This window comes from Callospermophilus lateralis, chromosome 16 (genome assembly GCF_048772815.1).
Source record: "Callospermophilus lateralis isolate mCalLat2 chromosome 16, mCalLat2.hap1, whole genome shotgun sequence".
NCBI classification, from domain to species: domain Eukaryota; kingdom Metazoa; phylum Chordata; class Mammalia; order Rodentia; family Sciuridae; genus Callospermophilus; species Callospermophilus lateralis.
Window position 1 is genome coordinate 52,998,168 of NC_135320.1, and position 15,860 is coordinate 53,014,027.

General features: G+C 45.4%; 1 protein-coding gene across 1 annotated transcript in view; it reads left to right on the forward strand.

Moving 5' to 3' along the window:
* Window positions 1–9,403, forward strand: part of Ptdss1 (phosphatidylserine synthase 1) — a 60,446-nt gene extending 51,043 nt beyond the window's left edge. The window contains exons 11-13 of the mRNA XM_076835662.2: window positions 5,552–5,620; window positions 6,408–6,477; window positions 8,311–9,403. Coding sequence (XP_076691777.1) covers window positions 5,552–5,620; window positions 6,408–6,477; window positions 8,311–8,420 — 249 coding nt within the window. The 3' untranslated portion in view covers window positions 8,421–9,403. The remainder of the gene's footprint in view (window positions 1–5,551; window positions 5,621–6,407; window positions 6,478–8,310) is intronic.
* Window positions 9,404–15,860: the final 6,457 nt, after the last annotated feature.

Consider the following 15,860-nt stretch of genomic DNA (forward strand, 5'->3'; position numbering starts at 1 on the left):
TTTGACATGATTTTTTGTCCTCTGTATTTTCTATAAATCAGCGGTTGGATGTAGAGACTTAATCATGATTCAGGCCTTTTTTTGTGGAGTCTTTTTTAGAGTTAGGAATCCTAACAGTGCCTGGCAACTTGAACCTGTTGCATCCTGTTTCATCTTGAACAATATCAGGGAACAGAACAATATCTCTTTTTTACTTAAAAGAATTAATGCTCAAAAGTATTTTTCTGTCTAGTGAGACCAGAGTAGGGAATCAGGGTGTGTGTCAGATGTACGTGGAGATTTTCTGCGGTTCTTAGATTTCTCTCCAGCACAGACTCCTCAGGTTTGGATTGGAATGTGGCCTGGCTGCCTGGACAGAGGTGGCTGCTACCCTTGCCTGGAACCAGAGAGCCACAAGATCCACGGAAAGGGTGATGCCTGCAGGGTCCCTGGGAAGTGGTAGAGGGTCATTCTCACCACAGTGCCTCCTGGGCCTCCCAGGTGCGTGTCATACATAACCCTTAAGTCCTGACCCCTTAAATACCCAGTGGATGGAGTTTATTTTATTCACACCTGTCTCCTCAGCCTTGCACTTCTTGATTACAAAGAATAAGTTTTAATCGCTTAAATCCCAGTGCCCCCACTGTCTTGAGCACAGGGGCTGATGTGTAGGTAATGCTTTGCAAATGGGTGGAGAGGAAGAATGAGTGGAGAGACAAACGCACAGAGTCATACAGGTCGAGTGAGACATTCAGACGGAGGCAGTGAGAGCAGCCAGTGGCTTAGGAGGATGGTGGTCTGTGGAGGAGCAAGAGTGAAGGGGGTGAGTTGGAGGAGGAGATGGAGAGGACCCCCTGCTAAGGAAGGGCTTTGCTGGCTGTAGGTGGAACCCCAGAAATTTTTGAAGAAACAGTGTGGTCTGATTTGTGTCCCAGAGGAACACCTTTCAGGTTTGGGGGTCTAGAGGGAAGATGGGTGGGGCCTGGGGGTGCAGTTAGAGGGTGTTACGGGGAAGTAGATAAGGAGTAGTTGAGATGGGACCGAAGCAGAGATGTTGAAGTGCAGAGAAAGGTCTGGCTTAAGAGTTGGTCAAAGGTCAATAGGATGCTTTTCTTGTGATAGCTGGGAAGGGACTTGAGGGCAGCTCCAGGGTTTCCAGTTTGTGCTAATAACAGACTGGGGGATGTGGGAGAAGCCATGAAAGAGGGAGCACACTTGGTTTAGAGTTGGGGTTGGAGAGACCTTTCACATTTACAGGTAAAGGCATCTGTTTCTTTGGCAATTCTGTCTGTCCAGTAACACTGGGAAGGCTCAGGAGCCATGTCCATGTGTAGGGTTACAGAGATTAGGTTCCCCATCTAGGCACTGGCTGTGGGGTGGGATTAGGTGAAGAAGTACAAGACATATCTCAAAAGGAGAAACTGACTGAGCACGAGATTCCAGGGAGCAGACACATTTAAGAAGTGAGAAGGCACATAAGGAGTAACCATAGGACAGCAGGACTTTGGAGACAAGCAGAATCCTTTGAAGACAAACAGATTGGCATGATCTTTGATGAGAGACATGGAGAAGGATGTGGCTCAAAAAGAGGCTTCCAGATGAGATGACCAGGGGTCCTTTATTATTTCTACTATTATAACAAATAGATAATAAGCTTAAAGAAGGAAAAGGTTTATTTGGCTCACAGTTTTGGAGGTTTCAATCCATGATCATCTGGCTCCATTGCTTTGGGGCCTGTGGAGAGGCAGCACATAACGGTGGAAGCATTTGTGGAGCAACTTCATGGCCAAGAAATGAAAGAAAGGAAAGAGGGAGGGCCTAGGGTCCCCCCCAAGGACAGCCCTGCAGTGACATAGACTTCCCACTAGGTTCCACCACTTGAAGGTTTCCACCAGCTCCCAGTAGCCAAGCTGGGGATCAAGCCTGTAACACAGGAGCCTTTAGGTGAGATTCAAGGTCCAGACTATAGCAGGTCCCCACTGCCTTGCACATTTACTGATTGAAGAAGCATGGAAACAAGGTCCTGGCTTTTTTTCATATCCACAGCCTTTGTTAATGAGCAAGATTGATGTTAACACAGGAGTGAGGGGATCATAATTCAACGAGAGAGCATTAAGTTACACCCTGCCCTCCTCCACTACTCAGAGAAACAAAAGCCCCCAATCATTCCCCTTGCTTGGCAAAAGAACCTACACAGAGCTTGAGATGAATGAGGAAGCAAAGATCTCGTATGCTGATTGATATGGTTGTCCAATCAGTCGTCATAAATTCTCATGCTCATTCCCACACCATGGAAGCCAAGCTGAGTTTTGACACTCATGGCCTCCCCCACACACGGTCAAACGCCCAGCTCTCACCCTGCAAGGTTTTCTTTTCTCCCTCCCCTTTTCACCCCTCTTTAAACAAAATCTGTACAATTGCTATTTTAAACCTGGGCCTTGACATTTTAAGTGGGTGCATGCCTAGATTTCCAGAGGTGTGACTGCAGACCTATAAATTATAAGCTTTTGTCTCCTGGGATAAGTATAAAATGGGCTCCTTGTACTCAGGTGATGTTGTAGATCTGGCAGCCATGGCTTGCCCTTTGTGTGGCCATCATGATGATAAGCACCTGCCACTGCCACCTGCCAGCGTTTGCCTGGCTCCTCTGTAAACCCAGCTCTGTCTGCTGCTTGCTGCTGGAGAGAGCTCCTACTGCTGCCACCTGCCCTCCCAAGTCTGGCACTGAGGAAGGGATGAGCTCTGCGCTCCTGCCCTCTGGTGGCCAGAACTTGCAATGACAAGTCTAGTGGTGTGACATGCCACCCCACTCCCAGCCCCACCCCACAGCCATTGCCTGATTGGGGAAACTAATCTCTCTCCCCTGTATGAAGCCCAGGATGACCTTTTTGCTCTTTGTAAAGGACCTATCACACACGTAGTCTATTCGTTGCCATTCATCCCATGTAATGAAAACAGTACATTTAAAGTTGGCATGTGTAAGAAATCTGGGCAAGTATTAGAATGTGCTAGAAATTAGAAGTCATTTTCATTTTATAATTTTAATATAGTCACTCACTGCCTAACTCTCTGATGGGAGAATATGAGCTTCTTTTAATCTATAGAAGTGTGCCAGCTTGCATATGGATATAACCCATTTTGTCCTAGATGTGAAATACCTAGAAAAACTTAAGTTGAACAACAAATATACCACTTATGGTAACTTTGAAATAATTGTTATATTTGTAGAGGTCTCTTCTTTTGAAAAGCAGTAGGTAAATGACTAGTGTTTGTGTGTGTGTATTTGTATGTATATATAAGAAAACAAAAGATATGTATATGTGAATATATAAGAAAGCATGAAAATATATAAAAAGGACACATAAGCTCTTTATTATGATTTCCAACCCACTTTAGTGCACCTTCATCAATTTCATTGAAATATTTACAGAATTGGAAACTTGAGACTCAGTGGGTTTGATATAAAATGAATTAGTGGCTCTTGTGTTTTATGTTCTCTTGCCGCCATGTCACTCTTGCCACCATCACTATTCCCACTTCGTTGATGTGGAGGGGCACACCAGCTGAAGCACTGGGCCTCCTTTCTGTTTTGGAACTTAAGAGGGCACTGTGCACTCAGCAAACACTCAGCAATTGTTGCAGACATTTAAAGGAACTGGGCTGAACCAGACTCCAAGCTGCAGGGTCGAGAGATCACAGCCCATGCCTGCCCTACCTGTCTTGGCTCCACCCACCAGACCATAGGTTGCAGAGCAGATACGGTTGGCAGTGAATTTTCTCATGATGCTTTTATTTCTTGGGTAATGGATAAGTTAGGTGAGTGGATAGAGATATAAAGATATGTAGACATAAAATCAATATTTGTTTATATCAATAGCCATCTCTAAAACTTGGACCCAAGGGTATTAAGAGACCATGTTTTCCCATGCACTACGTGTGCATTCTTAGGAGCCTGTTTACCTCTTGAAGGCTCAATTCCTCTTCTGTAAAATGTAGGGGAATAACTAATGATCTGAACCTGTGATTCTTGGAAATAACTTAAATTATTCTCCTAAGAAGAGAGGGTCCCACCGTGATTTCACAGTTGTTTCCATAGTTGGGGTGAGCTGACAGGTAATGACAGGTATACAGGCATCTGCAAGAAACCCAGCAGGAGAGATGAGGCTGATTAATGGGATGGTTTGGTGTAAGTGGCTCCCGAAGCTTGGGTTCTGAAGTTCGGGCTGTCACTTTGTTTTGGTGGCCTCACTTGCAGCCTGGAAGGGAAGGCCGGTCCTCTTTCTGCTCTTCTTCTATCCTCTGGCTCTAGGAAGCCAGAGACTTTCCTTTTGGTTTCTTGACATATTTTGAAATTTTGGATTCTTTGTACAGTCATCCCTCGGTGTCCATGGGAAATTGGTTCCAGGAGACTCCATGGAAAACAAAATCTACTGGTGCTTGGGTCCCTCATGTAAAATGGAGTAATATTTACACCTGACCAATGGCTCCTCCTTCTGTGTTCTTTAAATCATCTCTAGATGACATACAATACCTGACACAACGTAAAGCTATGCAAATAGTTACTTAGGGAATGATGATGAGAAAAATAAGTCTGCATGTGTTCAATACAAACATAATTTTTTAAAAAAAAATATTTTTGGTCCATGGTTGGTAGATTCCAAGATGCAGAACCTATGGATACGAAGGGCTAAGAGTATGTACATTTTTTTTTTTTTTTTTTTTTTTTTTTTTGCTTAACTCGGAGTGTCCTTTTGAATAGAATCTGTGGAGACGCTTGCTTTTAAGAGGCTTATGTGGCTCAGCCTTTCCTGAGGCAGGAGGTGGAACGAGGCCCACGCCATCTTGGGTGTGGTACCAGTTGGATGGCCATGCAAACAGGGCTGGAGGTTGGCCCTGCCTCTGAGTGCCCACTGACCAGCTTTTCTCATTATGCTGAGGGCCTTACAGAGCATTTGTTTCCTCTTTATGTTTCCTATCTACTTAAAAAAAGAAAACAAAAGAACCAGGGTCAAGGTGAGGCCTCTGACACAGAAAAGCCATAAAAAGCAAGGGCAGCGTTGCCCTGTTGAGCTCTGCCAGGACACATGTTTGTCCTCCATGTCCTCAAGCACCATTGTGACCCGGCTGAGTAAAACTTCCTTTTCATTCAGAAATCCTCTTCCCCACGCTGAGCCCCTCTCACCCTCCCCAGTGATAGGGAAGGGTGAAGAGGATGGGCCATGAAAATCAGAAGCCCAGAGCCCACATGGCCTCTCTATGGAACTTGTAAAGCTGCTAGGAAACGCATCCCACACTCTTCCACGTCTGAAATGGCCTCTTGTTCTGAGAGCAGCCTCACACGGGGTGACTGCGGCCTCCTCATCATCTTTCCTATCAAAAGCAATGGGTGTTCACCGCTCTCCCAAGCCCTGCTCACCCCCTGGGGTCCCATCTCTGCCATATCCAGCAATTTTGTAAGCAGCATCCGTAGATGGGTGGCAGAAATGCACTGAAACCCTGAAGTTCTAGAAGATGGGGAACTTCTGTGCATCATCATTTATGAGCAGCTTCGTGCTACTGTTTTGTCTTCCAGGCCTTCACTACATTCCTCTGCCTGTACGGCATGGTTTGGTATGCGGAGCACTATGGTCACCGAGAAAAGGTACAGAAGGAGAGCAGAGTTGGCCTTGGTTTGAAATAGCTGCCTGTTCTTGGAGGGTTGCCTCCCAGCTACTGATGGAAGAAGGTGGCTAGGTGGCCCCCTGGGAGCTCTCCCCATCTCACCCCTGAAGGGACCTTACTAGGTCAGAGTTCATGCTTTGTCAGTGCTGGCCCTGCTGAGGCTGGCCTCATTAGTAGGTCAATATTTTTTTAATCTTCCTTTTGTAAAGAATTTAAATCTTAACTACATGCTTTTTTGTTTTTTGTTTATTTGTTTTTGTAGTGCCCAGGCTTGAACCCAGGGCCTCGTGCCTGCGAGGCAAACACTCTACCAACTGAGCTATTTCCCCAGCCCTCTAACTATGTGCTTAAAAAAAAGGAAAAAGTGGGAGAGGCCTGGAAAAATCTGGGAAGGCTGGGTTTATTCCTGAATCTTCTACTTTGAGCAGACCTTCTATGTCCCAGCCCAGGCTTCCCATCTGCAAAACATCTGCCCTGTCCTCCTCTTAGTAGATAGGAGGATTAAAGTAGGGAACAGGTGTGAATGGGTTTAATAATGTTTTTGTAAAGTAAAAAATCATGCTTTCACCCTTTACTCATATCTTTAGTCTCAGGAGCTAAAGGCACATTCTAAAAGGTGATTCTGTATGTCCTAGCAGAAAAGCCTTGATATTCCAGCCCAGAAACAGTCATGAGGTTTTTGTTACTCCCTGGTGATCTCAGCCTAGGATCCCTGAGCTCCTCCCAGATATACCTGAACCCCCTCACTAAGCTGTGTCTCTCTCTAGACCTATTCAGAGTGTGAAGATGGCACCTACAGTCCAGACATCTCCTGGCATCACAGGAAAGGTACAAAAGGTATCGTTGCTTCGTTCATTGTTTAAAACTTTACTGGGTCCTCTGCCCCTGCAAGGCCCAGTAGATTTGGGATCAGTTGGCATCCTCTGAGTGTTGGTGGCTTAGGCCTCAAAGGTTCTCAGACCGCTCATTGAGTACCACCTGTCGCTTGTTAAGCGTTCACAGAATCTGCAGAGATGCTTGCTTTTAAGAGGTTTGTGTGGCTCAGCCTTTCCTGAGGCAGGAGATGGAACGAGGTCCACACCATCTCAAGCATCCCAATGGGAATGTTCTCCCTCTTGGCTTTCCCAAGAGTGGAGTTAAGAAGAATTGTGTGCTGGGAGGAAAGGACTTTCGGAAGAGGTGGATCAGTTTAATCACATTTTTCCAGGAGCCAAGTAGAGCAAGAGGGATTTCAGTAGTGTAGTTAGGGACTTCCATTAGCCTCTTTCAAGAGCACATTTTGGAAAGAATGGGGCCACTTGATATGTGAAAGAATTAGATTTATGGAATAGTGACACTAAAGAGGCCCCATTGTTCCATTCTTATGAGCTGATGGGGAGGCAGGGCTAAGGGGAGAGAGTTATGAATGCTAAAAACAGCTCCCAGAATTGCCCAAAGAATTTGGGGCCTGAGAATAAGGAAATTCTCCTGAGCAATTGCCCTCCCAAGTCCTTCCAGGGCCATCAAGCTCATTAGAGATCACCCTGGGCAGACACTAGTGTGCATCCTGAGTTGGTGGCCACTCTCTTAAGGACAGTTTCTCCCAGATCAAGGAGTCATTCAGCAGCCCCTCGGAATGCTGATGTCAGCTTTTGAGAAGCCATCCCCCTTCAGATAATCCTGGGGACTTCTGGTCTTCATTGGAAGAACTGAGCAGTGATAAATATATTTATTACATGGAATAGTAAAAAATAGAAAAATGAAACAGTCAAAGTCTTCAGAATGGGAAAATAATCTTTTAGACTAAGACCAATGATACTTTAAAGACAGAACTCAGAACATTTTTTTTTTTAAATGACTATCTTAGAGATTTCCCACAAGGTTGGATTCCAAACCCAGGAACCCAGGGACAGAGAACCCTTTGGCTTGACTGCTAGGTCAGGGGTTGGCTGCAGATGCCATCAGAAGACAGAACCAGCCAATATGATTGTGATTCCAGGGCTGTACATCATGGGCAGCAGGGACCTGGCTCATAAAGGTGTCAATCTTGATATCAGCTTTAATTTAGCCAGGTGTGATGGTGTACACCTGTAATCCCAGCTACTGGGAAGGTTGAGGCAGGAGGATCACAACTTCAAGGCCAGCCTATTGCCAATGTAATAAGATCCTGTGTCCAAATAAATAAATAAATAAATAAACCAAACCTTTCATTTTATATTATCACAAATCCTTGCAATTTAGCATTTGGAGACCTTGGAATGTAGCCCCTCAGGATATAGAAACTCAGGTAAATCTGTCCTTTTGCAAGGCTTTAGCCATTTTAACGAATACCCATATGGTTTAAGTTTTAATTGTCCCTCATTTGTGCTTTGATTTCATTTGTAGTCTCACTTATGGTCCCCATCACACAATCTACCTTACAGGTGTAAAATTCCTCAGGAACCATCCTGATTTTGTGGGGTTGTTTCCTGACACACCTGAAGCACCAGCTGAACTCATTCAGTGCCCAGTCTCAGTGCCTGGCTTTAGTTTATAAATTGAGGCCACTAGAGGGAGAGCGAGTATCAGGAAAGAGCCTGTTCTTAGCTGGTGGTCCAGGGCGGACTTGAAAGGCAGAGCTATAAATCACGGGAGTAAGCCCTGGCAGCTCCACAGCCCAAGGTGACAGTGTATTCCGATTCCTTTGGCCAGGTTCTGAAGACAGCCCACCCAAGCATTCAGGCAACAGCGAAAGCCATTCTTCCAGGAGAAGGAACCGGCATTCCAAGTCAAAAGTCACCAACGGAGTTGGGAAGAAATGAAAGACCCTGTTTAATCAAAGATGCTTCAGAGAGTGCCTAGAACTGAGAGGGAAACGGAACTCCTTTGGACCTCCCTCATTTGGACCTCCCCGTTAGGAGATCAAAATGTACAGAGCAAACAGGAAGAGGAGAGGGAACTTGGGGTGGGGGGTCATCATGTGAGAGTGTAAGTCTTGTTTCCCATAGACCTTGCCACACCAGGCAGACCATTGCCTGGATCCTTTGCCAACTTGGGGTCTCTCCTAACTTCATCACTTGGCATGCGGTCACCAGTAGCAGTACAGTGTGTTGGAAGGAAAAAGTAGCTATTTGCCACAGTCGAGAGCAGCTCTGAAGAGCTGGTGTGTTTTGTGGATGCAGCATGAACATCTTGGTTCAGACATGGTTTTAACTGAACTGTTAATGGAGTGGTCACCAATTTTTATTTTCATGAATTTGCCTTTCCATTTGATTGATTTGTTTAAGTTCAGTCACTTCTCCATCTTTTATTTTATTGTTGTTATTGTTGTTGTTGTTTTCAAGTTAGGATGCTTAAAAGCCTTCAGAATCCACTGCTGAAACTGAAATTGGGGGAGGGTTTTGTGTTCCTGTTTAGCAACCTCAGCCCCCTTTATAAGACCATCAGCCACATGATGGGTGAGCTACAAGCTGAGGAGGGGTCAGCTGCCTGAGTGGGAACCTGGGTAAAGATCAGAACCTTTTTTGTTCCATTCCAAATGTCCTTTGTCCAGACTTATCCACAGCACACAACAGCGACCCTGCTAGAGGGGCAGTGAACGCCGCAGCTCCAACCCCCAGGTGCCTTTTACATGTGCTTGGTTTCCTTCCACCGTGTGTTGCCCACATTGTCTTTTAGTCCCAAGTGAGGTGCTGGTGAGTATTACCTTTCATCTGTGCCATGCTCTAGAACATTCTCCTCATAGTTCACCACCTCTGATGGTTCCCTGTTTGAAATAAAACAGTTCACATTAAAGCCCCTCAAAGGTCTGTCTCTGCAAAATGCTCATTTCTTTGCATCTTATTCGTATTTTCATCATTTGTAAGCAATCTCTGTATTTTTCAGCTGACTTTAGGATCGTGTGTGTGTGTGTGAGTGTGTGTGTGTTGTGTGTGTGTGTGTGTGTTTTATATGGTGAGAAGAAAGGACAAAAAGTGTATACTTTAAAGGGCTTATAGATATACATGTCCTATTTCTTACCCTTCCCAAGTGATCCTTAGGGAATGGACAGCACAGTCATTGTTTTTCACTATGGTCATGGTTACTGAGTTGGATTTTTTTTCCCCTCTAATAAGTGGCCTGTACCCAGTTGATTAGCTTACAGATATAAACTCGCTGAAAGCAATCTTTTCCTCATTTCACAGAGCACAAGGGCTTCAATATCTTTTCTCCCTTTAAGGAAATCTTTCAACCACCAGAGTGTTGTGTTTTTCTTTGTCTGCAAAAGAATTTCAAGGTGAAGGGGTTAAATGAATCATGCAAAGCCAGGGTCACATCCTATGCTCTGGGCGACTACTTGGTTCAGAGTCACCCACAGACTTGCTCCCACAGCCACACGTGACATGGAGAGGAACATCAGCAGCCTCTGGCCCACATGATGAGTAAGGGAACCTGCTGGAGTGGCCACAGCTCTGAGCTTTCCCACGCTGTCTGAGCAGCATCCGCAGCCTGCCCATGGAAGCATTGAAGAGAGGGGAAGAGATACATAACCTGCCTGCATTTTTCTTTTTCAGTTGTAGAGATGGAACCCAGGGCTTTTCACATGCTAGGCAAGTGCTCTGTCATTGAGCCACATCAACAGCCTGCCTGCACTCTTGTAACCCATCAAAAGGTCTTTTTTTTTTTTTTTTTTTTAACATAGGCACAATTTTGTAAACATTGATTTGCAAATAAGAGAGCTTGTTTTATTTCCCTGTCTACATTTTGCTTTTCAGAGCTCAGAAGGCTTGTGCACCTAGTGTGTGTCTCCCTCCTTCCTTGTGCCTGTGGCTCATCACCAAGGATTTTTAGGTTCAATTTTCCAGGAGATCTGGGCCTGGCCTGTAGCACTCCTCTGATAGTCCAGTTCCACTGAGAGGCATGTGTCCCTCTCCAGAGCTGGCATGGAGGAGGAATCTGTGGAGCATGAGGTGAATGTGACTTGGCATATGCAAGGAGAAAAGTCTGGATTTTCTGCAGGGAAGGCCTCAGATACTCTTCCTTATACTTTCTCTCTCTCTCTCTCTCTCTCTCTCTCTCTCTCTCTCTCTCTCAGTTCAAACTTTCTTTTTTACCTTTCAGTAAAAGCTCTTGACTGGTTGCAAATCCAGTACTTGCTGTGGCTGGCTAAATACTATGGCTGCCATTCTTCCTCCAAACCATACTGCTGGGCTTGGCCTACTTTTCCACCCAGCTCTATGGAAATGGATCTCACATTGATGGAAAGAGAACCATGTCTCAAAGCCTTAACTTCATAGCCAGAAATGATCGATTGTAAATGACCTGATGTTCCCTATGTGCAAATTGCTGTCTTTAAAGACACCTTTGTTTAGGGCAGAAAGCACGAAGAATGTTTTATGTACTTTTCTTGGTAAGTCACATTATATTGAGTGTTAGATGCATTCCCCCTTTGTCATTCTTGGTCTTTCCAAAAGCCTCTCCCTGCTTTCCTTCTGTCTCTCTGCACCATTTGTAGAAGACTTGCCTGAACTGCTCTCATGGATGTTCCATTGCCCCATTAAGCACTCACAATACGAGGCCTCCTGTAAATGCCAGGCTGATTTCCCAGGACTCCTTCTAGAGTAAGCTCATGAGCCCAATCTCACCCAGGGGAAAGAAAACCTGTGACAAAATACATTAGATTCAGCCCTACTGATCTTCCAGCAGAAACCACTCTCTTTGTAGCATCCCAGAATGATAACTGTTTTTGTCAAGACTCGCCCTTTAGAATTGGACTCCTGGAGCGTTTTGGCCCTCACAGGGTCACCAGAAAGGAGGTATGTTGGACACAAAAGGGAAGGCTTAACAAGATGGAAAAGACAAAAATGTAACCATTAGAAGCCAGACTCAAGTGAGCCCTTTAAACATGGGATGTGTGTGTTGAGGGGACAACTTCCATGCTCTTTGGATCATGCTCAACGGCTGCTAGGACATTCTGGACCTACCACGGTATTTACCAGGTGGATGATGTTTATATCATTCTTATTGTTATGATAACTAGCAATCTCCCAGGGTGACTTGCAGTGTTCAATATATTTCCCATTTGTATGATGGGCCTCAGGATGGATGGTGGGCCAGAACCCTGTTTATCCACATTCCATTACTTAAGGGAACACCTCTATCTGTATGTCATGCACATTTGCAGGGCTTTATTTGAGATTTGGTTCTTTGCAAGGGTCAGTATTGAAAGGGCTCAAACCAGTGGGCTATAGTCTTATTGCTAATGCATAATTCTTAGACTTTGAAACATTTACCCCCACATTTTATTCTAAATCTATGATAGGATGAACACAGGCAAAGTATGCAATATGGGAATTTGATGCATTTTGCTATCTTCTGTGAGTTTAAAGGAATATTGCCTACAAAAGGAGGAGAAGTAGTTGGATATGATTTATTTTGGGTATGGGTATGCTGAATCATAAAAATCTGTCTCTGATATTCACTAAAATACCTTTAATCCACTTCAGAAATTTCATTGATGACTTTGTTTACCCTGATATACCCTTTCTTGCAACTTGGGTGGAATTTTGAAGCTGCCCCCATCCTCTGAGATGATATTTGTTGCTATCATCTAACACTGTTCGAAAGTTTTCAACAGGTCGAGGTCCCTCTTTTGAGGCCTCCCGTGGCTAAACTTGATCTTCACCTGGCGATGCTGTGGTACTCTAGTATTCTGGCTAAAAACCAGTTTCTATTTTCAGCACACCTGGCTGGCCAAAGACAGGCAAGCTTCTGTCACAGTCCTGGTGAAAGGAACTCTTAAGCCCCCAGTATTATTTGTCCTCTTAGAGTAAAGAGAAGGATGTGGGTGAATCCATTTCTCTCTCACAAAGCTCAGGACAATAACATCATTCAGAAGACAGCATTTCCCCAGGGGCTTGGCTTTCACAGCGGAGTGAACCAGCCACCTAGCCTCTGATTGCTCTGAGCTCATGCTTGTACTTCTTGTGTCTTGATGTTAATTACTGTTGTTTCTTTGGTGCTGGAAGGTTCTGAAGACATCGAGCTGCAGGGGCTAGCATGCTGTCCATCAGTGGTATCTTGCAATAGCAGGGAGGCCCACTCAGCCGCCTGACCTTCATTCCCAGCAGTCAGACACCAGTATTCTAGTGCAGGATGTGCTCCCCTTTCTGGATGCTGAGTAAAGGTGACTCTTGGGGCCTTACAAACCACGGGAAATGAGGTTTGTCTAGCTTTAAAAGAATCAAAAGAATTGAGACCAAAGAATCAAAACATTGCATTTTTGTGTCTGGAATGTCCACACAATAGCCTTAATTGTAGGGTCCAGTTGCAGGTAGGGTTACAGAACGCCCCATACTGGGAAATCTTCATGAAAAACCTAACTAGTTCCTCTGCCTTAACCCAGGGCTGTTTGGGCTCTTCCTCCTCTGTCTGACCAAGGTGCATACTCCTGGGCTGATGAGGTATTTCATGGGTTCAACCTGGGAAGGGCTTATGAAAGATCTCCAGCTCTCACAATATTCTGGATCCCCCATCTTCCCTTCGAGGGGATGATGCCCAGGCCAGGAGTGAGGGATGAGTTTGCTAGTTGAAGATTTTCAGAGGACTGGAGTCCTCAAACCCCCTCCTGCCGGTGGGGGCTCTCAGAGCCCTCTTCTTGCCCCCAATCTTCCTATCAGCCACCATAGCCCAAAGCTTGCTTCACTAGTGAGCCAGGTGCTCAAGTGCCATCTCCTTCCACGGGGAAGGTTGTCCTAGATCCTTGCCCATGTGTATGTTCTTTTTGAATCCTGTGAATTTGATGGTGTTCTTACCCTTGGGACTTGAAGCTTAGGTTGAGAACCTGCCTCCAGAGCACTGACCCAGGAGGGAGGCATCAGATCAACCCAGGTCTTGAGATTCTTCCTCCAGGATTCTTGACTTCCACTCAGGCACATGTCCTACTCCCCATTACCAGAACACAGCCCCACCAACCTGCTCCTGGCCAGCCTCAGCAGCTGGCAAGTGGGTGGTAAGCAGTTGGATCCTTATGGGCATCGTATACTTTCTCCTACTTTCAAGGAGACTCAGATCTCAGGGGCTCACTTCATTAGAGATGGCCACCCTGCAAAGCCACTCTCCAGATGTTGGCTCCAGATGTGATTGACTGGTTGCACACTCAGTGGAAGAAATGACCCATGTCAGCCTTCAGTGTCTCTCAAGTTTCATGAGTGGATAAGCTCAGGCCTTGACGTCCCTTTGTGTCTTTGGCCTAAAATGAGCCAAGGTGCCAGCCCTGGAAGTGGGGTCCTGCCCTCTCTGTGTGGGTTCTTTTCCTGGGGTTTTGATGTGTTCTGCAAACTGTCGGAAGGTAATTCCTCTCCCCTGTAGCAGCTCCCTCTGCCCTCAGGAATGTGATTTACAATCTGGAGAGGCCATAAAGCTCTGCTCTTCGCTTCTGAAAAACAGCAAGTATGGGAAAGAATGTAAATTATAAATACTGAATTCCTATGGTCAGCAATAATGTAATGGCCTGGGTGGGTTATTTTTTTCTTAATATGGGATGCATATGGCTTTAATTTCTAATGCCCTTCCCCCCAACTACCATATTTCTAGGGAGAACAGATAACAGCAAAATGTCCTGCTGAGATACAGTGTTTTTCTAAAATGAAAAATAGCATTTCTCTGATGACTCACTGGTCAAATACTTTGAAATGCCACTTTACAAAGGGGGATGGGACTGTAGGTGACAGTGACGTTCCCATACTCATCAGCCTGGTGATCTGCTGTCTTACTACCCCCAACCCACCCCCAGTACTCTTGCTTAGCTACCCCTACCTGCAATTTGAATTTCCTAGGAGGAGAATTTTCTGTAAAACTTTTTTTGAAATTGTCTTCCTGTCTTCCTTATCAGGCAGGATTCTGCTTGCTGACTGGAAACAGATTTATTGCTGCCCAAGCAGTAAAGAAAAGCCACAGAGTTGTTCTAAAGTTTTCATTCCAGCCGTGGGTCAGCTTCTGGCTTAGGTGGCGGCATCAGCCCTTGACCACACTGAGGGGTGGGGAGCCACTGGTGGCCACGTGAATTCCTGCTGCCGGAATCCTCAGACCACAGGGGCCGATGCCTGGGTTTTCTGTGCTGGTGTTCAGCACTTTCCCCCTTGAATCCTGCTCAAAATGATGGGTGAAAGCTGAAAAAACATGCAGGGCTCAGAGTTCCCAAGCTGTTGTTACAACAGCCTGACTCTACCAGGGCCCCTATCCAAGTCACTAGGCTTGGGTTTTCCTTGGTGTGGTCAGGGGGTAGGCTGACGGTAGAGCAGGGTGCAGAATGGGCATGGGAACACAATGCTTAAAATCACACGCACACATCCACCACAGCAATATATAATCTCACAGACACCTATTCACTCACACACTCACCCTTTGTGTCTTCCTGTCATTTTCTTTGGATCATATTTGATTCCTAAAATGCCAGCCTCAGCTTGAGCGTAGGAACAGCCAGACCCACACAGGGCAGGAAAGGGAGGAACAACCCCTCTGGTTCTCAAAGGTGTCAGGATGGATGGGCATGTTTTGACCACCCAGATCATCTCAGCCACAGGTCCCTTCCTCAGTACTGTGTCCCTGCCAGAAATTTCTGTTTTTGTTAAGTCTGACAAATTTCAGCAGAAAGAAGAGATAAGTTCAACAGAAAATGGATAGGTCAGCCTCATATTTGGTTTGTAAGTTAAAGTAATAAAAAGAAATGGCAAGAGTCAGAGTTCTGGAGCAATGGCTGCTTCAAAATTTGTTAGTGTGTAAATGAACTCATCATTTTTTTCAGACAACATTGCTGTGAATGGCAGAATTGCCTTTTAATTTTATGACAGTGATGCAAACACAACTTCTTGTACTCTGCTTCACAGCTGGCCAGCTTCATGAAATCTCACCCCAAATGGGTATCATAGAGTTGGCCCAAGGACAAGGTCAAAAATGCATATCATGGCTATATCACTGCCTTGGCTTTTCCCATTTGTCCTATTCTAGCCCTTGATGTTTTTTTGGGGGGTGACTACTGGGGATTGAACTCAGGGGGTCAACCACTGACCCACATCTCAGCCCTTTTTTGTGTGTTTTATTTAGATTCAGGGTCTCACTAAGTTGCTTAGCGCCTCGCTTTGGCTGAGGCTGGCTTTGAACTCACAATCCTCCTGAGCCCCTGGGATTACAGGTGTGTGCCACCACACCTGGCTCCAGCCCTTGATTTTTGAGGAAAATGTTGCAAACTGTTAGTTCTATATTGTTTAGAAAAATTCTTTAAT